Source organism: Mesoplodon bidens, assembly GCF_964165515.1.
Source record: "Mesoplodon bidens genome assembly, chromosome: 6".
In the NCBI taxonomy this organism is placed as follows: Eukaryota; Metazoa; Chordata; class Mammalia; order Artiodactyla; family Ziphiidae; genus Mesoplodon; species Mesoplodon bidens.
The window spans coordinates 4121172-4145901 of NC_138162.1; the positions used below are offsets into that span (position 1 = coordinate 4121172).

Below are 24730 nucleotides of genomic sequence, written 5' to 3' on the forward strand. Positions count from 1 at the left end.
CCGGGGCAACTAAGGTTCTGAGGGAACAGTAACCCGGCGGCAAAGGAAGGAAACATTGGTTCGATGGGGCACGCCTCTTCTTGTTTCTCAAAGGAGTTCAAAGAACTGCACGGCATGAACTGTGGGGTTGAGTGTGACTTGACACCCCCTGCCATAGGCCAAGCCACTAGGGACGCCAAACGGGGCCGCCGCCTCCCCCTAGGGCCCCGGGGCCGTGGCTTCGGTCTCTAGTGGCGCAGGGCCGTGTGTTCGCGGGCTCTTCGGGACCCGGAAGGTGGGCGGGCGCAGGACCCGGCGGGGCAGCTACGCGGGGTCCTCGCGCACGTCTCACGTGGGTCCGAGCGGAGTGGCGCTCCTGGTTCGCGAGGTCTCGACTCGCCTCTCCGCCGGCATGGCAGCAGCCGACGGAGTGTTTCCCCATGTTCCCGAGTCCCGGGCCGCAGTCCTCACGACGTCCTCCAGACTCCGCCCAGCCCAGTCGAGGCGGGTGAGTTCTGACCCGGTTTCGGATTCGTTCGCACCCAGGGCCGCGGCGCGCCGGGACCTACCGCCTTGCCTCTCGGTCGGGGTTCGAATTACTTGCGGAGTTAAGAGGGGAAAGTCAGGTATCGGGCAGCTCCTGGAGGAGTCGCTGAGCAACACGTGTCTGAGACCGGGACACCATTCTGCGGAGACGTTCTTGGAGGGAGCGGAGCGGGTGTAGACGGGCGGGAGCTGGCGCGGGCTGCTAGTCGGAGGCAGGGATCTGAGACTGTCACTCGGAGAAGTTAGGAACTGACGCTCGCGCGAGAGGCCCAGCTTGTCACTTACCAAGCGCATCTCTGAACTTCTTTCAGCCGCCCTTTCCTCGACTCTAAGGGTCGTTTGTTTCGGGAATGAGGACTGGAGACTAGAAATTTCTTTGAAGAGTTTTCAAAACGGGTGTATTTTCATCCACGTGCAGTGAAGGGGGTAAAGAAAATACAACTCATCAATATAATCCCCTCATTAGGTGAGAAAAAGATGCCTTAAATTTAACCCAAGCCAGAGCTGAAAATTAGTTTAGGATGGTTGACTTAGCTCCTAGGAAAGAGGAGGGCTGCAGGGCAGAAATCTGTTGGAAAATCATGTTGCCTTAATGACCAGGAAGGTTACAATTTGGTGCCAAGGAAGGTGTGTGTGTGTGGGGGGGGTGGGGGGGTGGGTGGCGGGGGGCCGGTTCTCGAGCAAGCATCATTTAATGCCATTGAAAACTTGCCAAAGTTCAGTTCAGTTCCTTTCAACCAATGTGGTGACGCTGAAACTCCTTGAGTTCACATAAGCTCACATCAGCTCATACCCACTGTCTGCGTTATTGTCCAGATTTTATTAGTGATAATCAACTTCAGGATTTAGAGGCTTGTAAGGACTTTTCAGCTGGGTGATGTTTTAGCTGCATCTATGCCGAGGGGGCGGGGAAGTATCAGTACCAGCGAGCCAATTGGGAACGTGGAATTTGGAGTGGGACAGACCTGGGATTTGACCTTGCAACATGCCAGCTCTGTGACCTTGAAGAAATTACTTCACCTCTCTGATCCTCACTTTTCCTATCCATAAAATGAGAACAATAATTTCTACTTCATATAAGGCTGTTATGAAGATTAAATCAGATAATATACATAAAGACTCCGTACGTTTTCTGGCCCATAGGAGCACTTAATAATACATGTCAATTATTTTTTTTTTTTAAAGTCATATTGGCTCCATTTTGGGTAATAGAATTGCTACATCAGGAGGGCAGTAGGGTGCTTGTGCCATGTACCTGTCTAGTAACTAACACATAGAAAGCACTTAGTAACACTTTGTGGAGTGAGTTGAGTAAATCACTGTAAGCTGTCTGGTTTTATGATCGCTTGAAGCACTGTGTCAAAAGGATCAGGTGATGATAACTGTGTGCGGTGGCCTTGTCCGCACCTACATTTTTGTTCGTGTCTTGAATGAGAATTCTGTATTTGCTGATCAGATTTGCTAGTAGCCTGGCTTTGGGTTGAGTAGCTCACACACTGGACTTGGAAAGACCTCGACAGCGTCAAGTATTCTCTGTCGAATGCTATGCGGAATGTTTTTTCTAAAAAAAAAAAAAGAAAGGAAAAAAATATAAATTTATTGTAGGAAATTTGGAAAGTAGATTAAAAAAAAAACAAAACCCACCCATGATTGTCATACTCAGAGGCAACTTTGGGTAACATTGTGGTATATATCCTTCTGGAAAAGAAGCAGAACAAAATTGGGATCAAACTATCCATGATGTTTTCTAACCAAACAGGATACATTTTGTAACCAAACAGGATACATTTACTAGATGGTGTTGTAGCATTGTTGTTAGGAATCCAGGGCGTGGAACTAGCGTCTGGGCAAAGCCTTGATCCTGCAGTGATCCTGGGGCAGGTTACTTCACTCCTCTGCCTCCGTGTTCTCATGTTACAATGGGATGATGCCAGTACCCTATGGATAGATGACATCATTCATATAAGTATTTAGCATACTCCCTGGTGTATAGTAACTACTGAATATGTTTATTAATATCAAACACACGGCATGTAGACTGTTAGGGCGGAATGGACCCTAGAGGTCACCTGCCATAATCCCCTCATTATGCAGGTGGGGGAGCAGACTCAGGGACTTGCTTATTTTTAGAAGATCCAGATGTGTCCCTGCTCTTCTCTGCTCAAATGCCACCTCATGAAGCATTCCTGTATCTTTGCCTCCCTTCCCCTCGCTGTGGGCCATGGTAGTCATACTTCATGTTTTGTGCCCAAATAACCCTTTGTCTATACCTCTTCTGTAGTACAAATATAGGTTTAGATTTGCGATCTTACACTTTCGTCTCTTCCACTAGTCTGTGACTTCTTCAAGGGCTTGTCTAATCTTTGTATCTTCAGAACCAAGCTACTTGATGGTGGTCAGTTTTTTAAATGAATGTGTTGTGGATGCTGGTGGGGTGCGGGGGAACTAACAAATAGAATAGATCCAGATCACGGAAAAGGATAATTCCATCTCGTGTTATTCATTAATCTTACAGTTATTTATTGAGCACTTACTTTGTGCCAGACGTGGTCCTGTGCAGGGGATTCAGTGCTATCTGGGACAGGCTTGTCCATTTCTTCCAAGCTAATGGGGAAGAGAGACATCACACAATGAATTATGTGCTGTATTTATTATTTTACTGAGTGCTGCAAAGGAGAATAAGGGTGCCAGGAGAGCCAAGAACAGGCACCCTGGTTTGACAGGTGGAGAGAGGAGGTCAGGAAAGGCTCTTCTGAGGACGCAGCAGGTAGCCCTAGATCTGAAGGATGAGTATGAGGGGAGGGCTGGGGACATGGGTGTAGGAGTAACATGTGCAAAGGCCCTGAGGAGAGAAGGAGCTTGGGACATTCTAGGAATTTAAGGAAGTCCAGGATGGCAGAGGGTAAAGCTGAGACTGGTGAGATGGGCAGAGGTTCGAGTCTAAAGGGCTTTGTAGCTCGCATTACACGTTTTCAATTTTAGCCGAGCAACGGAAAGCCTGCCTGATACCTTGCTTAACTTGGGACACTTGCCTTTTAGAGAGAAGTTGACATGGGAATAAAGAGCGACCGGGATGGTAAGGGATCTAAGGTTTGTGTCTTGTTTGGGATATTTAGTCCAAAGAAGGAGGAAAAAGAGGAGTTCTGTGATGAATGAAGGAATGTTACATACAAGAGTTGCTGCAGAAAGCAAACTGCAAACTAGTAGATGGATCTTCTAGGAGACAGGTCTTGCCTGAATGTCAGAAACAGCTTCCCAGCCCCTAGAACTTGGTTGGGGACAGAATGGGCTGCCTCATGGGATGGAGGACAGTAGGAGGAGGTGCAGGCAGGAGCTGCAGGGCCACCTGTCAGGGGGTCTGGTGATGGGAAGTCCACACATGCGTTGGGGGGAGAGGCCTTTGGGCCTTTTTGTGCTCCAGGAGCCTGTGGGTCTGTAAACCAGGTAAGATCTGCGCATTTCATTCCGTCTTACAAATGATTCAAAGGGACCTGAAACTTGACTTCATCTCTTTTTAGTCTGAAAATTGGGGACTTCGTAAAAATAAATTTGTAAAATTTGTAAAATGAAGCAGGTCGGTACCTACTTCATTAATACTAAATATTAATACTAAATATTTGAAGTTGTATGTATCGAATTACTTAGCTATAGGAGCCCTTAGGGTTGCCAGGAACAAAGAACTATTGTTATTGCTGGGTTAGTCAAAAGCTGACAGTCATGGCTAAAGCAAGCTGATGTGTACACAGAAGTCATGACTTCAAGCCAAGAGGAAAATAACATATTCCAAGAGAAACCACAACTCCAGAATAACAATTCCTAGCTACTCACAGGATGTTTTTATATTCATGTGTGATGTAAATTGGAAGAGAAGGCCAAGGAAAATAGAGGAATTGGATGAACTTCTCCTAGGGGAATTTTGGACATCATACATTTAACAACATTCACGCTATGGAAATGAGAAGCAACAGGCAAGAAAATGTCTCGTATTGTAGCCTGTAATCGGCGATCATACAGGGAATGGAAAGGCGAGGAGAGTTGGGAGTAATTGTGATAGAGGTGATGGATGGAGCTGAATTCTCATTTGGAATGGAAACTGGGAGGAGGAATCGTCTCCAAGCCATCTGAATCTGGGGGAGCAGCTTGAGGGCAGAGAATGACAGCGATCCAAGCGCTCTGGGGTAGAGCGGTAATGAAGGTTTCTGCTTCCTGGCCACAAGCTGGGATGCAGCTTATCTAGTCACCGATGGGCTTTGTTGGTGGCAAGAGAAAAGATTCATTTCCCCTCTTCCTCGTTCGTGTCGTGTACATGGATTCCTAGAGATTTGGATTGACATAGCTTGCACACTTCACAAGGTGGGTCCTCTCCTCCCTGCAAACGGACTCCATTTGTTAAAATTCAGCCTGAAAAATGTTTCTCCCTTCTTGATTATCTTGGTGGAGTTGAAGGTTAAGATGATTGGTGAGGTCTAGTAGATGGAACAGCTGAGGTTTGTGGGTTTTTTTTTTTTTTTTCCTTTTGGGGGAAAAAAAAAGGGGCTGAGTCAAAGAATCTGATTGCAGACCCTAAACTGTTGCTTGACATATGGGGCGTAATGATCTCTGCAGGGAGAGATGCAATTCTGTGGGCAGTCAGGCTTCACTCTGAGGTCTGTTTTCATGGACTAGTGCATCTCTTGTCGCTCTTTTCCTTTTGGGAACGATGCAGCAAGCAGCAGCCACCAAAAGAAAATACCAAGCGTCCAGTGAGGCTCCCCCAGCGAAACGGAGGAGTGAAACATCATTTCTCCCAGCCAAGAAAACTGCTGCTAAAGAAACTCCAAGGACTTTTAAGGGGAAGGCACAGAAAACGTTTTCTCCCAAGAGGTCTTCGGCTGGTGCGAGCGATGGAAACCAGGAGCGGAAACCGGGCATTAAGACTTCATCCCTGTTTAAAAACAACCCTGAGATTCCAGAACTCCACAGGTATGGCCACGTGTAGACACCCTTCGAGAATAAAAGGAATTAAGTGTCTTCTGCCTTTTTCTTTGTTTCTTGGAACTGATGCCCGCATCTTGTTCGTCATTTGCAGACCTGTAGTAAAGCAGGTGCAAGAAAAAGTGTTCACTTCAGATGCTTTTCAAGCCCTGGACCTCCACCCACATCTAGTAAGTATCCCTCCATGTTTTATCGGTGTGTCGATTTTTTTGGTCTGTTCATGCAGAGTGTCTGTGAAATGACAGTTCTAGGAAGAAAAAAAATCAAAGAATGGTTATTTTTGCGTCAGGTTACCTGGATGAACTCAGATTGATAAGGTGCTCTTCCAGGACCATTCACATGAACTTAGGAGTCTGTTCACTGTCCCCACCTCACACCCCCTTTTTTTTAAAGAACTCTAAAGACTTTCCTCACCCAATTTACTTTAGGACTGAGACTCCACATATCGAACTTGAAATCCACCTCATAATTACTGGATAGATAACGACATCAGGGCTATTCTGGGTGGCTGATGTCACAGGGACCCTAGGAGAGGGAACTGAACCGGCATCTTGCTGTTAAGGGAGTTATAAAGAATTGAAGGAGGAAGGGGCTCTTTAAACATGCATTTGCTACAAACAAATGGACACTCAAAAAAAAAACAAAACAAACACCCCATGAATGAGTATTCCAGCCTTATTTATGAGTAAGGTGAGAAACATACATTCACTTTTAGGGAGTCTGGATTTCCTCGGCTCGTGTGGTCATGGCTTACCTACTCCTTTGTTCGGGTGGGTTACCTATACTTGCTTTCTCACCTACAGGTTTGAGTGGAGTTTCCCAGCCTTGGTACCGTGCACGTCTGGGGATGGGGACTCTGTGTCACGGGGGCTGCCCCGTGTGTTGCAGGATGTATGGCAGCATCCTGTGCCTCTACTCACTTAACGCCAGTAGCATCCCCACCCCCAGTTGTAACAACCAACGATTTCTTCAGGCATTGGGAGGTCCGGGGGAGGCAGTGCTCAGAACCACCCCCAGTTGAGAACCACTGGGTTAGAGGAACTTGATTTGATCGTGGTCATCCATTGTTACCCCAGTACTTTCCCCTTTTTTGCATCCTTATTTGCATTAAATATATTTGTATCAAAAAATTTGTTAAAGAAAAGTTTTTTTGTTTTTTTTTGTCTTTTCTCTTAGATTTCCACAATAAATACGGTCTTAAAAATGTCTAGTATGACCAGGTAAGAACTCCGGGTCAGTCTTGATTTTCTCAGGATTTAAGTGGGTATAAACAGATGAAATCTGAATTGTCTGTGAAGGACAGCAAACTCGTGTCTTGGCATTAGAGAACAGGCCAGATTATTGACCCTCGAGGGCTTGGTAGCCGCTCAGCTTCCCCACCTGGGAGATGGAGGGACTGGGTCTCCGTCCCCTTCTGCCCTCAGCTCTAAACTGTAAGAGATCTCTAGTCCAGAAGATGGTCTGCATAAGATCCCACGGTTGTCTGTGCTTCCTGAAAATAACTTGTCTAGAATACAGAATTCATCTTGTCATTTCTTAGTGGTAAGAATTAGAGTCATCTACAAGTTAGGAGTAAATACTTAGTTGGATATAATGGGATGCTGAAAAAAGTTTTTAAATGTTAGTGACAACTCCTGGAAAACAGAAATGGAGTGGTGACAGGTGTGGGGCATAGATGACCCCCTCTCTTTGAGTATGTATGCTTCTGTACATTTTAATAAGTCACCTTTCACTTAGAAGTAAACATTAATAAGAGTATCAAAGAATAAAATAAGGAACCCCTTTATTATTTTTTTTCAGTTTTGTCAACCAAATGTAAGTGATTTCCATACCCTTTTGGGTTTTTTATTTTATTTTATTGAAGTCTAGTTGATTTACAAGGTGTTCATTTCTGCTGCACAGCAAAGTGATTCAGTTATGCATATATATTCTTTTTCATATTCTTTTCCATTGTGGTTTATCATGGGATATTGAATATAGTTCCCTGTGCTGTACAGTAGGACCTTGTTGTTTGTTTTTGAATACACACGTGGACGCACATTTTACTGTGTCCATAGCAGTCATATTTGGGTCTCTAACGGACAGCAGTTCCTGGCTGTCTGTGTGGCTCACAAGCTTCCTTTCACTCTTCTGCTTGGGAATCTTTCCATAATGTTTTATTGTTTCATATTCCCTGGTTCAGAAGGCAGGAGAGTGTGTGATGTGCTTTTGTGGTGGCTCCAGCTTGTCATCACGCCTGTCCCATTTTTCTTTTTAAGTAGTCTAATAGAACGGCCAATCTCTGGCTTGCCTCAACATTCGCAGCCCCAAAAGTTCCAAAAATTTAACTGAGGTTTTATTCTTCTAACCATCAAAGGTTTCTCAGCCCTTCCCATGACTGTTTAGGTAACCGCTGAGGCGGCAGGTGATAGAGCCTGGGGTCACTGCATTTTGTGTATCTTGCATCTCTGCGTGTAAACATGGGCAGGTGGTACTTTATAGATAATCATGTGCTCTTTCTTTTGGGCGGCCCAAGCGTTCAGAAGCAAAGTATCCCTGTGTTGCTGGAAGGCAGAGATGCTCTCGTGAGATCCCAGACTGGCTCAGGTCAGTTGTCATTTGATTTCTGCCCTTCCTCCACGGTCGTGTGGTGGGTTGTGTAGTGGAGGTGTCTGTCGCGGTGGTGGCTGCTTTGTTTGGTTTGGGGGAGGGGCGGCCACGCTTGCTTCTGATTAGAGCCCTGAAAGGAAGGGGATGCTCAATGGGGCCCGTGATCAGGAAGGAGTCAAGTCTGCTATCATTTCTAGAGCCCATCTCAGGGCTTTGCCTGGTCCCCCCATCTATGGCCAGAGCTGCCGGTCTTCACTCCGGTGGGTGATGACTGTTTCCTTCCGGTATTAAGACAGTCTTGCTGTGAGCACACGCTGATCGGGTGCTAGTTGTTTTGCTAGAACAGGGAACACCGTTCTGGCGCGTTCCAGAACAGTCTGGACTTGCTCTTCTGACCCTCTTGTGCTCTTAGTGGCAGGTCAGCTATTCTCTGCTCCCCCAGCTCAGCCACCTTTCAGGTGGGTGGAAGCCCGCAGTTTGTGCCATCCTTGGTTTCTCCTTGATCTTTAGAGGCCAGCCTGGGGTTTCAGACTGGCTGGCTCCTTACCACGAAAGCACCACGGAAGACACTTACTTGACCACGGAAGCCCCTTTGAGAGGTTGAGGTGACCCCCGAGAGGGAGTTTTCTAGTTTCTAGGGACAGTCATTGAGTTGAGCTTCTGTGTGGCCTCGGAAGTGTATCATTGTCTCCCTTGTTAGACGTTAAAGGAGCTGAAGGTGCAGGTCCGTTAGCAGTACTGAATTTACAAAGCAGAGCTAGGAGTCGTGACAGACGGGCGACTTCTGTTTCCACCTGGATGTGAGCGCACCTTTCTTGTCCCCAGACTTCAGGACGGCCCAAGGGTAGCAGTGCCGGTTCGTTCACTGTCTTTGGTTTTCTGACACCTACAGGCTCTGTGATTTTGATTTTTGCTCTTGTACTTCTTTAAAAGGTAAAACTCTTGCCTATTGCATCCCCGTGGTCCAGTCTCTTCAAGCAATGAAATCCAAAATACAGGTGAGTAGAAAGCGTGTTTTTCTGGGAACTCCCTGGCGGTCCAGTGATTAGGACTCGGCACTTTCACTGCCGAGGGCCTGGGTTCAATCCCTGGTCGGGGAACTAATATCCTGCAAGCCACGTGGTGTGGCCAAAAAAAAAGAAAAAAATAGAAAAGAAAGTATGTTTTTCTGTTATTGTTCACAGTGCATAAGAAGCCATCAAACTGAACCAAAGCAGTAATATTGGGACCAAAAGAATCTTTTCACTTAGCTTTGTTTTCCTGCCTCTTTTTAGTTCATTTATTACGTAAGCATGTTGCATCTGAAGACCGTGCTCAGAGTGGAATAGAATAAATCTAAACAAATGTAACAATCATCCTAGTAGTTCTAACAGGGAATGTTTGTAAGACGCTCCCCCTGTGTCAGACATCGTGCCGAATGCTTTGCTTGTGTTGTCTTCTTGGCTCTCTAACTACACCAGTCCCACTGAGTTGGAAGGTACTACTATTACCTCGATTAAAAAAAAGAAAAGAAAAAAAAAAAAGGAGGCTTGAGGAAGTTAAATAACTTCCTAAGGCCGTGCGGGGAGTGATTGTGGAGCTGGGTTTCCACCTTCATTCTCTTTGGCTCCAGAGGCCAAGCTCTTCTGACTGAGAAAGGGGAACATCGTATTGAAAACAGTGGTTTGTCATGAATAGTAGAAGTGAAAATAAGTACCCAATTAGCGGGTGTGACGGTTGGGCCGCCTTGTATTTAGTATTTTCTAGGACTTACCTTTAGTTGCAAAACACACTTAAGCGCCTGGGCCAGAGGGGCCAGAACTGGGTTCCTTGGAATGGTCCCCTAGGAGGCCGTGTGACTGCCATGCTCCGTAGACATAGGTGTCATCTCAAAACCCAGCCCAGCATCTCACAAATACACCCGGTTATTCTCAGTTGAGAGGAAACAGTGAGGTCAGAAATAGGAAGAGAGGTGGGTTCACAGACAGATGACGAGCTAGTTGGTTACTTTTTCCTCAGTTGGGACACGCAGAATTCAATGTATATTGAGCCTGCCTGTTATTTGAATGACAAAATAAATAATGATGGCGTTGGATTACAGCCCACAGTCTAAAACAAATATCTATTGAGTCCAAGCTGATATAAATGAATTATTGAATAAATAGGTGGGACGAGGGAAAGCCCTTCCTTATACTAGAATTCCAGTGAATACTTGTAGGACATCATCATTTGGCAAATGACACAGGAATCATCAGAGATGCTAAAATGAGTGGATTAAAGTGTGATGAAAATGGGATGTTTACACAGTCTCAAAGTATGTATCCGGAAGATACAGGGGAAAAAATGGTAACTTTACAGTGGGGAAGCCTGGCTGATGCCACCTTAACCAAGTGGTTGGATGGGGCCTCACCAGTGCCGGGATGTGTTGGCCTAATGTGTCTCCTGATAGGTGCATGAAGGTTGAAACAGTACTTCTCTGGTTTTCTTGCCAGAAACGCACAACTCTAACCATAAACATCAGGCAAAGCCAAATCAAAGTACGTTCTACAGAGTGACCGGCCAGTACTCTTCAAAAGTATTAAGGTCACAAAAGACAAAGAAATACTAAAGAGCTACCCCTGAGTAAAAGAGACGAAGGAGTCCTGACAACTAAATGCCGCGTGGTCCTGAATTGGGTCTTAGTCTGGAAAAAGCATGTTAATAGGTCAGTTAACGAACTTTGAATAAGGCCTATAAATTAACTGATAGCAGTGAATCAATGTTAATTTCCTGTTTGGTCATTGTACGGTGATTTTGAGAATCAGTATCATATAAGGAAGCTGGGAGAAGGGTGTAAGGGCGTTCTTTGAACTATTTGTGTCATTTTTTGCAAGCCCGAAATTATTTCAGAATGAATACGTTTAAATGTTATTTAAACTTTATTTAAATGATTTTTAAATCAATAAATCCTACACAATCATCCAAATGGTGGAACCTTATATAGTTACTAAAAGTGCTGTTTTCTTCAATTACTATTTGTGAACTTGACAGGCATTCTTGCCATGTTAAAAGGGCAGGTTATAAAATAGTATGTATAATATGACTCCAGTTTCATAACTAATAATTATATATATACATATATATATGTGTGTACACACACAAAGATGAGAAAGATACTTTTCAAACTAATGCCGGTTTTCTCTGAGGTGGGTGAGTGAGAATTCTGTTTCCTGCAGGTGAGTGATGTTTTCTTCCATTGGGCACTTTGCAGGGCGGTGGTTCATACAAGGGCCTTAGCATCGTACCTGGTGTAGGTTAGAGAAGAAATGTGAATTATTAGACCAGTGTGGTAAAGTCTCATCCGTTTAGATACTCCAGGAGAACTTCTAGTAGAGGGTTTTTTCTTCCTGGAAAGTTGCAGAGTTTGGGCGTGTATTTGATCTGGCGTGGGTCCTACAGTTCTGGCCCAGCTATCTCATTTGCTGGATCCGTGAACGGAGGACAGGAGACGTGCGATCACATTCCTCAGGTGGACAGCACGGCGGGGGCTCTGCTCAGATCCTGGGTCTGAGTGCGACGTTACCACATCACCTCATCCTAGTGTGCCTCGTGGGGGATCACGGCAGTGCCTGTGTCCTGGGGTTGCCAGGAGGATCCAGGGAGGCAGCGCACGGGGAGAGTTGAGACCTGCTTCCAAGCGCCTGGTGGTGATAGTAACCTGCTCGCTAAGTCTCCGCCATCATCGTCAGCAGCAGGGCCGTGTGGCTGGTTTGAAGGGCAGTGTTGTGAATTGCTTAGATTCAGAGCATTAACCAACCATGTCGTTGTTCTCATTTACTCAAGTATTTTTTAATATCAATAACAGCTTGTTCTATTAAAGACTGGAATATTCTGTAGAGACGATTTAACAAGCCCAAATTTAATTCACTTATTTCAGGTGATGCTCAGTACAGGCCCTTGGAGTTCACTGTAAACAGATTTGACCTGTAGAAAACACCTATCTGGAGGGAGCAGCAAATTCAAGGCACCAGCAGAGTCTTCAGTCACTTCAGTGACGGAATGAAGACGGACTGCTTTTCCGTGTTTTCACACTTTTCAGCTCTTTGGGCTCTGATTTTTTTTAACATCCCATCCATCCTTCCTCACTCACTTCTGCCCTGCGAGGAATTGATTGGTCTTTCTTCTTCTCTGTGTAGTAACACCTTTTGAAATGTCAGAATCTCTAACAGTGCTGTGTTGATACCGTTGTACTAACATGTTTACTGTTCCTCGCCCGGCTTCAGCGCAGTCTCGCAAAGTCGATGTTGAGTACAGACGGCTGTAGTTTGAATTCCAAATCCCTTTCGCCTTGTGGGTAAACGTTTCCTATGCAAAATATGAAAACCGTACTTGTAAATTAGTTTGCTGCTAAATCTGTGCTTAGCTTCTACACTAACGTATTCGATGCATTCCCTAAGTGCCTGTGAGCACTTTGGAGATGCAAGGCACAGCTGACTTCCTGGCCCTTGTCAGATTACTTTGTTCTCTTCTACTATTGTTACTGTTATTTGTAGGTATAAGGTACATGTTAAAAAAATCTGAAGAGCACCAAAAGATATACAGTGACAAGTAGGTCGTTCTACTGCCCCTTGCCCTGAGTGGCACAGTTCTCCTCTCAGGATGGGATGGTCCTTATCACGGGTCTCTTGTTTAATCCTTTCAAGGATATTCTTTGCGTATAAAGCAAATCTGACTATACATAGTTCCCCTCCCCCTTTCATTGAAGTTTTTGTTTCTTTGATACACAAAAGGTTGCTTGCTGTGCATGATTGTCTGTGCCTTGCTTTTGTTCACTTAATATGTTTTGGGGATGGTTTCTTATCAATACCGTGTTGACCCGCCTTGTTTTTTTAATGGCTGCCTAGTCTTCCACTGTAAGTATGTACCATAAATTATTGAGTCATTCCCTCGTTGGTGGAATTTACATTATGTTCAACATTTTGCTACAAACAAAGCAATTAAACAACTTCTTTATACACACGTGTGAGTCTCTCTTTTTGAGAAATTCCTATAAGTGGAATTTGCTTTCTATTTGGTAGATAATACCAAAATTGATCTTTAAAGGAGTTATACCAATTTGGATTCCCACCAACAAGTGTATAAGAGTTCCTGTGTGCCTATGCCTTTATCAACACTATCGGCTGTTTTATTTTTGCTCATTTGACAGGGGCAAAATGTTGTATCATAGTTTTGATTTGAATTTCTCTTAGGAGTAAAGTTGAGCATCTTTTCATACATTTAAAAGCCATATTTTGAATTCTTATTTCCATAAATTAGCTATTATATCCCTCTCCATTTTTCTATTTGAGTTGTTGGTCTTTTTTATTTTTATTTTTAATGGAATTACAAACCTTCTTTATAAACTAAAAAATTGGCCCTTTCTCTTACGTGTGGCATATTTTTTCCCCCACGTTGTCATTTGACTAATTTTTTTTAGATGTTACTTTTCCATTCTGAAATTTAAAAATTTTTATGTGATAAAATTTATCAGAGTTTTATAGATTCTGAGTTTTATGTCATCTGTACAAAGGCCCACTTAATTCCAACTTTATTTTTCTAACTTAATTTTTTTTCTAAAAGGACACTTGAATTATCCATCTTTTCACTGCTGATATAAGTCGCCTCTTACCATGTTTCCTGACTTTCTATATGTATTTGATTCTATTCTGGGCTGTATTTGTTATTGTAATCTCTGTGCCAGCATCAGTTTTTCAAAACTACTGTAGACTTAAGTCGTCGTGTCATCTGCTGTTGTTCAGAAATGTCTTGATTATTCTTGCACATTTATTTTTCCATATGAACTTTGAAATCAGCTTGTCTGGTTATATATATAATTTTTTATATGCATATGTATGTATACTTGTGGCATGTTTTAGATATTTTATATATGCATAAATATGCATGTTCATGGCATTTTTATTAGAATTACATAACATTTATGGATTGATTTAAGGGGAATTAGCTTATTTATAATATTGAGTCTTCTTATCCAAGAATAGGATACATTGTTCCATTTATTCAAATTTTATTTTATGTGCCTTAGAGGTATTTAAAATTTTTTATTGTATAGATTTGTACATTTTTTGTGAAGCTTTTTTTTTTTAACCTTTTTTGTTTTTTTGCTATTCTAAGTGTGAGTCCATCTAACTTTCTGTGTTGGAAGGCTGTTGATTTTCTGTATTAATTTTGTATTCAGCTAGTTGACTTGTCTTTTTTGTAGTAGATTTTCAAGTGATTTCTTTTTTTAAATTTATTAAATTTATTTATTTTTGTCTGCATTGGGTCTTTGTTGCTACGCGCAGGCTTTCTCTAGTTGTGGCGAGCGGGGGCTACTCTTCGTCGCGGTGGGCGGGCTTCTCACTGCGGTGGCTTCTCGTTGCAGAGCATGGGCTCTAGGCACGCGGGCTCAGTAGTTGTGGCACGTGAGCTCAGTAGTTGTGGCTCACGGGCTCTAGAGCTCAGGCTCAGTAGTTGTGGCACGTGGGCTTAGTTGCTCCGCAGCATGTGGGATCTTCCTGGACCAGGGATCAAACCCGTGTCCCCTGTATTGGCAGGCGGATTCTTAACCACTGCACCACCAGGGAAGTCCTCAAGTCCCGATTTCTTAAGTTGTTTTTGTTTTCGTTGGTTTTGGGGTTTTTTTAGGATAAAATATCATCTGCTAATAATGACAACTTTACTTCCTACTTTCCAGATTTATACATATTTCTTTGTCTTTTCTGATTGCATGGGCCAGAACTTCTAGATTAATGTCGTGTAATCATGAGGGTAGTGGGCAGGCTTATCTCTTTAATGAACTGCTCCTGATGTTCACAAGTGGCCACCCTTAATCTCCCCTTCTGGACCTCTGCGACCTACGTTCATTCAACTAATGGCATTTCTTTCCTTCTGTGTCAACAGCGTGGTGACGGCCCCTATGCTCTGATACTAGTGCCAACAAGAGAGGTAAGCAGTCCCACTTTCGGGGTGCTAAGCAAGTACGTTCAGTGATATCGTTGAATTTAAAAGTGGTTTTACCATTTTTCTCCCTGCTGCACAAATCACTACACCCTTTCCTTTGCCCAGGAACCATCCTTCTGGTTCTTGACAAGAAGAAAAATTCAAGTATTCTTTGAAAACCAGAAGTTTTTTGGTTTTGGATAAGTGTTTCTCTGTTATCTAAAAACTAATGACACTATAAATTTCTGTCCTTATAAAAGGAATTAAAATAATCACATTTTTGTACGTTGGTTTTTTCTTTTACAACTTAATTAAAAAATAAAAGCAGTTGACCCTACAAATGAACTTTTATTTTTTTAAGAAGCTACTGTACCAAAATTTTTACTTGTTTCTCAAAGTTAAGCTTCTTGATGTTTTTTCTTCTTTCTTGGTGGAAATCTCTTCTATCCGACTTATTTTATTTGTCTTTAGAGGCAATTTCAGATTAGGGTATCTGTTTCCTATATCGAATGCTAATCACTTCCTTGCAGAGAATCGATCATGACAATGGAGGTTTCTGTACAGCCTGCAGCATCCTGTCTCAGCTCAATCCATTGAAGGAGCAGGCACAGAGCTGTTTAAATTTTTACAGCAGCAAACTCGCTACTTCCCTGGGATGCTTCCTGAATACAAAACATGTGGAAACTGTATATATATCCTTGGATAAAGGGATTATGTAGAGGCTTTGTTGATGGTTGTTAATGGTTATAAACTGTTCGGTACATTAATGTTCTCTTTCTCTGGTTTCCACTGGGCTTGTTGGTTTTTTCTTTTTTTCCCCCTTTAATAAACTTGGGAAATGACCGTCTCTGTCTTTAGCTGCTGCTCTGCCCCAGCATAGCCTTAGGATATAGTCACGTCACCTGTAAAGTAATGTTCCCAAGGCTAGCCTGTTGCGTCACTGTATGGTTTACCGCTTCACACATATTACATTCTCTCCCTTTCCAAACAGGTTGACTCTGTTTCATTTTCTTCCATCTTTGTGTACCGTAGACTGTACTTTTCTGTGTGGTACTCTGGGAATTTGAGCCAGCAGAGGGAGCACAGAACACTATGTTTGTGTATGTCCAAGAAATAGATGTGATGTCTCTAGCCACATTCTCCAGACTGACAGTTTTCAGAATCAGTCTAAGAACAACGTGTATTTCCCAAGTAGATTCTGTGTGTAGGGCTTTCTTTTTTTAAATCCTAACTTGAGGTCCAAGGTTGGATCCTTATCACTTTACACTGTCTAAATTTTTAAAAATAAATAAAAAGGTAAGAAGGGACCTTGCTCATTAACTCTAACTTTTTAACATTTACAGCTGGCCCTACAAAGCTTTGATACTGTCCAGAAACTGCTTAAGGTAAGGCAAGCCATGAGTTCAGTTTTGTCTTTTTTTTCCTGACTTTTTGAGGAAAGAGAAAGATACCAGTCTTTTCTTTATTTTCAAAGAGCTAGGAATTACTGCAGTTTTCCTTGTATTCCCTGGATGTCTCTGCTCACCCCAGATACAGTTTATAGGTTTTTATTGATCTGAACCTTACGAATCACCAATTTCTAGCTTAGTGAGATTATTAGTGTTCACTGGTACTTCAGGTCCTGTAATCTGTTCATCATAGTCACTAGCAAGCCACCTACAGAGACTCACAGGTACAACCTTAAGGTGATCCAGGGAAAGCAACTTAACAAGCCGCAAGCAGGGTTTGTTTAAGAAAGAAGAGAGAGAAAGCTTCCAAGCCAAAGGCTGCCAGCCCACTGAATTAGATTGAGAATTGATCTCTCCTTTCTTTCATCACGAGTGGGAGTAAGGAAGCATTGTACTTGGGTTTGATCTTAACCAAAAAGGAAAAAAAAAAGGCAATAGACTTACTGAACTGTGTTTTCAATTCAGGCTGTACAGGGAAAGGCAGAGAAGCTACTTGAATCACTTAAAAAGCCCACATTTCTCTCTTACAGTGTCGGAAGCTAGTCGCCTAGGTATAATTTAAGTTACTGCTAATATCCATGGGCATGGCAAGGCCTAGGAATGGTGTCTGCACAGTAATACCTCCTGCAATGTAAAGCAGAGTCCTCCCTCACGACTTCCTTAAGGAAAGGGAATTTGGAATCAGCCTCTGCAGTAAATGGGGCTTTGCATTGATTTTGGTCTGATGTCTTTCTGTAGCCATTTACCTGGATTGTGCCTGGAGTGTTAATGGGAGGAGAGAAGAGAAAATCAGAAAAAGCCAGGTAGGGGGAGGTTTGTTTATTGTTAATTCCTTTTAAAGTCTGTTCTGTCTTCCTCTTCAGTAAGACTCTGGCCCTTCTCAGCCTGGGGAGAGCCTTGTCTCAGATGATGGTTCCTAGTCCCAGTGTGTGGGGACAGATTGAGTCCCCAGGGAGCGGTCACTCTAAACGGTGCTGTTTTTTAAAATATTGGTGAAACTACCAAGGGCTCCCCTTTTGATGTGGTCAGTAACAGCTCGTTACCTTCTTAAATCTCAACCCCCCGCCGGCCCCCGAGACCCACAGTCCCCCCTTGTTAAGGATACATCCCCCTTGACTCCCTTTTGTGGATATTGGGAGTTTGGGATTTTTGTTGTTTGATTTTACAGAAACAAGATTATAAACCTACATAATGCTTTGCATCTTGCTTCCTACACCCAAATACTTGATTCCTAATTCTATGTTAGAATTGGTAATGGGTGTCAGTAGAAAATTGTTGCAAGAAGTAAATTCCAAATTTGGTGCATTCTTTTAAAAACGGTTTTATTTTGTTATAGCTTAATGCTTAGTATTATGCTCAACCATGTGTGTAGTCTGTAACTGAGGAGCAAATATTCAACTTGAAACCTTCAGGTATTGGTTAGGGTAAGATTCCGCTGTAACTAACAACAGCAGTGGCGCAAACAATATGGAAGTTTTTTCTTTTTCTTTCACATTTAAGAAGCGTGACGGTAGCCATCGGGGCTGGCATGGTGCGTGCGCCAGTGTGAGGACCCTGGCTCATTATGGCTTTTTGTGCCACTAAGCGAAGCTTCCATTTTCGGGCTTTCCTCATAGTGTTAGATAGTTGTTGGCGCTCCAGCCATTATACCTGATTTCCTGCCGGTAGGAGCAAAGATAATCATACCTCCTCTTTTTAAAGGTACTGGTGGGGTTTGCATGCTCCCTTTATCCATTTATCTTATTGCCATAACATGGGCATGTGCCCACTTAATTACAAGGGCAGCTGGAAAATGTACTCAGCTAAAAGTTGTAGGCTTTTATTACTATGGACTAATGGGATGAAGGATGGTTGTGGAGTAAGAAGTTAGATTTATTCTACCTGGTCCATGGGGCAAGGCTAGGCCTATGGCATGGAAGTTACAACAAGGATCCAGTATAAGAAAAAAGCATTCTAACCATTAAAGCACGTTGGCATGGGATAATGCATTCAGGTGGGAGGTTCCCCGGCACAGGTGCCTTCAAGAACAGATTAGGTGACCATCTATCTGGAATATTCTAGGAAGCATCTATGGATCAGATAAAGGGCATTGGGTTATATAGTAAAGATTCCTCTGAGACAACTTTAATAGGATTTCAGATCTTACAGTTATTTTTTGTAAGACAGAGAAACTTCAGAGAAAAATTAGAACTTAAATATATCTTTGTATCCTCTTGTCGTTACGTTTGTCATGATTTCGAGCTGTGGTATGTTGGCGCTGGCCATGAATCTGTCTCCTCCTCAGCCTTTTCCCTGTGTTTTCTATTGCTATGGCTCCATCTGATTTACTTTCTTTTATGATATATAAATTTAAACAGACTCCGGAAAGGAATAAATATTCTCATCTCAACTCCCGGACGCCTCGTGGATCATATTAAATCCACAAAGAACATTCATTTTCGTCGAATCCAGTGGCTGATTTTGGATGAAGCAGACAGGTGAGCCCTTCCAGGAAGCAGGAAAGGGCTGTTTCTCTGGTCTTTGCCGAAGCTTCTGGAGCCCCTTAGTGTTCCCTTTATTCACATAGATTAAAACTCCTCCCTTGAAACCACAGAATCCTGGATTTGGGTTTTGAAAAGGACATCACAGTGATACTCAACGCTGTAAATGCCGAGTGCCAGGAACGACAGAACGTCTTGCTGTCGGCAACACTCACGGAAGGTGAGTTGAGAAGTGCTGTTTGTTCTTCATGGAGAGGAAGGGCCTAGACGCGAGCTGCATTGTTTCCCAGCAGCGATACTTAGCCTCAGTGGGGAGCGGGCGAGGAGGAAGGTGTCCCGAGAGGACTGCCCTTCAAACCATGTGTCCTATGCTCCCGGCCTCCCTCGCCCATCATCCTGACTCTCCGGTCCCCAGCACGTGGGGGAAGGGAGAGGGGGCAGGTCCCAGGCCCAGAGCCCTCACGGGAAGGAGAGGCTGCTGTGCTCCCGTCAGGGTGTGCAGGAGGGGAGGACGCTGCCTGCCACCCGCCTGGTGGTCTCGTGAGGTTGTGATCGCGATTGCTACCCACTGAGAGCAGGGCTCTTGTCCTGAAGGTGGTAACTAACCTCTATCCCAGCTCATTTTTTGGTGTAATCACCCTGCCTTTCTCCTAAAGAGAAATCTATCCTAAAGAATATATTCTGTGAGCTCATTTCTGTCTTTCCGTCGTTGTTAAGAAGGAATTTCTTAGCTCTCTTTTGTCGACGGGAACACCTAGGCTTGGAAAAGTTGTATCACCCTCCACCAGGAACCCCCGCACGTGACTCCCTGCCTGAGCGACAAGTCAGCTCTCATGTTCTTATGTCACTTTACTTGGTTTACTAGCCTGCTCTGGTGCACACGTACCAGATGCCATCCACGTGACTCACCGGCAGTTCTCAGAGTGTATCCAAACTAACAGTGACTTTAAGAGAGAATCCATGGGACTTCCTTGGTGGTCCAGTGGTTAAGAATCCTCCTTGCAATGCAGGGGACGTGGGTTTGCTCCCTGGTTGGGGAACCAAGATCCCACATGCTGCAGGGAAGCTAAGCCCGCATGCCTCAACTACTGAGCCCAGGTGCCTCAACTAGAGAGCCTGCGCGTGCCCGCAGACTACAGAGCCCACACGCTCTGGAGTCCAAGCACCACAACTACGGAGTCTGCGTGCCACAACTAGAGAACCCGCGTGCTGCAGCTAAGACCTGATGCAGCCAAAAATAAAATAAATAAAATAAATAAATATTAAAAAAAGAGAGAGATAATCCATGGAAAGGGGATTCTGTGCTCAAAAAGTTGGGGAAATGCCACACATTACCTCCCCCTCTTGGAGATTCATGTGCACATTTATACAATAAAGGTCCTGAGAAGGCCTGTAGGCCCGGAAAACCTTGGGAAGGAATCCCAGGAAAGCTTTTTATCAGGGTTTTCATAACTTACTTGACCACAGAACCCTTTCTGGGGGGTGGTGGGCAGGCATCTGTTTCAGTGGTCTTCCACGGGTCAGAGTTTAGAAACTCTGGTGGTGTGGATGGGATTTTGGTCCCTGGGAAGAAATAGGTGGGTCCCTGCTGGACTGACAGTGGGGCAGATCAGTGCTGGCATTTGGGGATACCCATCAGGAGTTTCTTAATAGGCCTGGGTGTGTGGTGTTGGGGGCTGTGCAGGTGTGACCAGTTCTACAGCGTGTGCCTGTTCAGTTGTCTTGTCCTTTTCACGTTTTCTCCAAGGTGTAACATGGCTAGCTGATATCAGTTTACACGACCCAGTCAGTATTTCTGTCCTGGATGAAAGCCATGACCAGTCGAACCCAAAGAGCAAAGCCATTCCTGAAGCTTCTCCTCCACAAGCTAGCGACGAGCTGGACAGCTTTGCCATACCAGCGAGTCTCGAGCAGTACGTGACGGTGGTTCCCAGCAAACTGAGGCTTGTCTCCCTAGCGGGCTTCATCCTGCAGAAATGCAAGGTAGGTCTGGGGACTGGGTCCAGCCTGATCCGGGGAAAGACCACAGTTTTGTTCATGTCGGGCATTGAGGCAGTGAGCTGAGACACACACAGAAGCTTCCAAACTGAGCTGTGGTGCAAGCGCAGACCTTAGCGGAGATCTTCTCAGTCAGTTGTTCTAGGATTGCAGTGAAGACTCAGAGGTCACTGATGGCCATTACGTTCAACTTAAGATCTGCCTCAGATACCTTTCCTGGGACTGATAGCGGGCATGTCACAGGTGGCACACCCACGCTGTATGTGAGGCAGTACAGTAGCCTTTGCTCGTGTTCTTTAAAGAATCGTTTTATTTGCATCTTTACTAGATTCCCGTGGTAACTGTCTCTAGTATATGGGGAGATAGTAGGTGGAAGGGCATCGAGACCAGCTGCGTGTGCAGAGTCCCCGCTGGGGAGTGCCATGCGTGGCGGGACCGAGTGAGGGGGAGGGACACAGCCAAGGGCGACTTCGCTCTGAAGCACAATTGTTTTTCTCAGATGCAAGAGGCCTGTTCGAGGTTGCAGCTGTGTCATTTTCCTGTCCTACATTCTTTGTAGTGTGGAGGATCTGTGTTATTTTTATTATTATTATTTATTTTAATTTTTTTTTTTTTTTTTTTGCGGTACGCGGGCCTCTCCCTGTTGTGGCCTCTCCCGTTGCGGAGCACAGGCTCAGCGGCCATGGCTCACGGGCCCAGCCACTTCACAGCATGTGGGATCTTCCCAGACCAGGGCACGAACCCGTGTCCCCTGCATCGGCAGGCGGACTCTCAACGACTGCGCCACCAGGGAAGCCCCTGTGTTATTTTTAAAAATAATTCAAAGCCATCTGTCACCTCTGTTTCCAGATCGGGGCTAGCCTGCCCGTGTGTTTTAGAAAGAGATTCATTTTAAGTGTCACCTGATCTTAAAAACACGTGGTGGTTTTTCCCCCTTTGTATCGATGTAGTTTGAGAGGGACCAGAAGATGATCATCTTTTTCTCGAGTTGCGAGCTGGTGGACTTCCACTACAACCTCTTCCTCCAGACCCTGCTGAGCGGCTCAGGGGCCCTGGCCCGAGGTGGGTTGCCATGTGCCTCCACGCGGTTAAAATTCCTGCGGCTGCACGGCGACCTGGAGCAGGAGGTGAGCCTGTCCTCCCGGGTTGGCCCTGGCTTCCCTAGGGACCCCGCTGGGCCAGGGAAGAACGTGGCTAAAGTGGGCGACCCACCAGAGGCCAAAACGGGTGGCACGACTATGTCGATGGGGCGAGGGGGAGCCTATTGTTCCCATTTGCTTTGCTCCGGGAGCTGGTCTCTTCCACCCGAGAGAGCTCGCAGGCCCCGCTTGGCCTGACTGTACCCCAACCAGCTGTTAAGGCAACAGAGTACCACTAAGTAGCTGGCACCGGGGAAGGGTTTTGCCTTTTTAGTACCCAGTGTGTAATTAGGGCTTGATGTCTTCAAATTAAGAGCATTAATGGAGCTAAATTGTGGCTCCCATATGGTACTGCTGAGCGTGACTGCTGTCATTGTCAACAAGATGCAGCGCTTTCGCTCGGAACACTTGGGTTGGGAGAGGACGCGGGGTTCCAGAGGGGCTGCAGGGGCTCAGCGCTGGCGAATATTTTCGATCAGGAAGAGGAGTGGAACATTTTCCTCACCTTGGGCACTTAGCTCCGTTCACTCTCGTTCCACTGCTGGTAGGCAGGCCATCCATTTAGGGAGTCGAGCGGGCGCAGAACGAGATGAACTCCCTGCAGTTGTGGCAGGAGGGACAAGCAGGGCTTGGGAACGGGAGCCGTCTTGTCCCAGAGCAGAGGTCACCAGGCCGCGTAGAAAGCTAGGAAGCCGGAAAGAAAGCCAGAGATTGGAATGAGGTTGGGCTAGCACCACCTCTTAAAAATCAGAACATTTTTAGAGCTAAAGGAGACATTAAAGGTCATCAAGTCCAGCCCCTCTTTTCGTTTTTGCTTTTCTTTGTTTTAAATAATTAAGGAAACGGAGGTTTAGAAAAGTGAAGTTGCTCAAGGTGACTCAAGGACACAGCTTTTTTTTAATATAAATTTATTTTATTTATTTTTGGCTGTGTTGGGTCTTCGTTGCTGCGCGCGGGCTTTCTCTAGTTGCGGCGAGCGGGGGCTGCTCTTCGTTGCTGCGCGCGGGCTTCTCATTGTGGTGGCTTCTCTTGTTGCGGAGCACGGGCTCTAGGCGTGCGGGCTTCAGTAGTTGTGGCGCACAGGCTTAGTAGTTGTGGCTCGAGGGCTCTAGAGCGCAGGCTCAGTAGTTGTGGCGCACGGGCTTAGTTGCTCTGCAGCATGTGGGATCTTCCCAGACCAGGGCTCGAACCTGTGTCCCCTGCACTGGGAGGTGGATTCTTAACCACTGTGCCACCAGGGAAGCCCACAGCTTCTTATTCAACACAAGACTATACAGAATTTCCTGAATATTCCAGCTTTCGTTTTGTAAACTCTTTTTTTTTTTTTTGTGGTACGCGGGCCTCTCACTGTTGTGGCCTCTCCCGTTGCGGAGCACAGGCTCCAGACGCGCAGGCTCAGCGGCCATGGCTCACGGGCCCAGCTGCTCCGCGGCATGTGGGATCTTCCCGGATCGGGGAACGAACTCGCGTCCCCTGCATCGGCAGGCGGACTCTCAACCACTGCGCCACCAGGGAAGCCCAGTTTTGTAAACTCTTAATTTTTACCTTCAGGATCCCCAGTTCAATCAAGTTTGTTGATTTCATAATATAATGCCATTTATGGGTGTTTTTTTTTAAACTGATTTTATCAATATCCTAGGTCTGTTTTCTGCAGAGCCATCCTGCAGGGTAGGTGTGAGGATGAAGAAGGAGCTGGATGTGGACTCAGGAGGATCTAGGGGTTTGAATGTGTCAGCAGAAGATTCTGCAGTTAGGTTATTTCAGACTGTGCATCTCTCATTGTAACAGCGTGGTATCTGGGTAGGGTGTTTATAGCCGTGTGCTCTGGGGGCAGACTGCTTGTGTTCTGGTGCTGACTCTGCCATTCACTGGCTGTGTGACCTCAGGAAAGCATTTAACCTCTCTGTGCCTCAATGTCCATGCCTCTGAGGTGGAGAGAACAGGAGTACGTACTTCTTGGAGTTGTTGTGACGATTCACTGAGTTAATGCAGATCAAGTACTTAGTACCTGGCCTGGTGCAGAGTGAGCACTGGGTAAATGTCAGGTGCCATTATTGCTGTTCTTTCTCTTTCAAGAAAAGTGTAGTTTTTTCATCGTTTAATAATTGTTAGTATTTTACTTGTCTTGTTTATTAAGTGTTTAGCCTTCACACCCTCCCTGTGAGATGGGTAGAAGGTGGTAGGGAGGATCTCTGTATTTTGTTTTCTAAATATTGGTGCAGTGTCTTGTCCCAGGGGACTAAGCTAACACCGTCCCCATCACGTCTTCCTGGCTTGTTACCCTGCCCCCTGCTCCACATGAACTTAGTGTGGTCTCCCGAAGTGACTGACGTGACCCTAGCCAAGTGTAAGAGCATCAGAGAGGAGCTCCTGTTTGAAGAAGTTGCTGCGTGATAGCTGCGATGGATGCTCAGGACTCTGGTAGTTGTGTTCCTTACCCCACACCTGAGTGCAGTATGTCTGGACTTTACGATTAGTTTCACGGGCTTTTATGAACTTTCCGGATTCTTTTCTGATTTTGGCTCTACAGTGCAGCCATAAATTCCCTGGGTCCAGATCTCAGTTCAGTCCTGTATTAACAGTGTATGCACGTGCCTTGGGCAAGTTACTTAACCTCTCTGTGCCTCGGTTTCTTCCTCTG

The 24730-nt window shown here is 45.1% G+C and overlaps 1 protein-coding gene across 1 annotated transcript in view; it reads left to right on the forward strand.

Moving 5' to 3' along the window:
- The first annotated feature begins 20 nt into the window (after window positions 1-20).
- DDX31 (DEAD-box helicase 31) overlaps window positions 21-24730 on the forward strand; it is a 71476-nt gene continuing 46766 nt past the window's right edge. Inside the window, exons 1-13 of the mRNA XM_081236346.1 lie at window positions 21-487; window positions 5231-5487; window positions 5594-5669; window positions 6676-6719; window positions 8015-8085; window positions 9022-9086; window positions 14986-15030; window positions 16368-16409; window positions 17211-17275; window positions 18830-18949; window positions 19066-19172; window positions 20700-20935; window positions 21901-22077. Of these exons, the coding sequence (XP_081092472.1) occupies window positions 392-487; window positions 5231-5487; window positions 5594-5669; window positions 6676-6719; window positions 8015-8085; window positions 9022-9086; window positions 14986-15030; window positions 16368-16409; window positions 17211-17275; window positions 18830-18949; window positions 19066-19172; window positions 20700-20935; window positions 21901-22077 (1401 nt within the window). The 5' untranslated portion in view covers window positions 21-391. The remainder of the gene's footprint in view (window positions 488-5230; window positions 5488-5593; window positions 5670-6675; window positions 6720-8014; window positions 8086-9021; window positions 9087-14985; window positions 15031-16367; window positions 16410-17210; window positions 17276-18829; window positions 18950-19065; window positions 19173-20699; window positions 20936-21900; window positions 22078-24730) is intronic.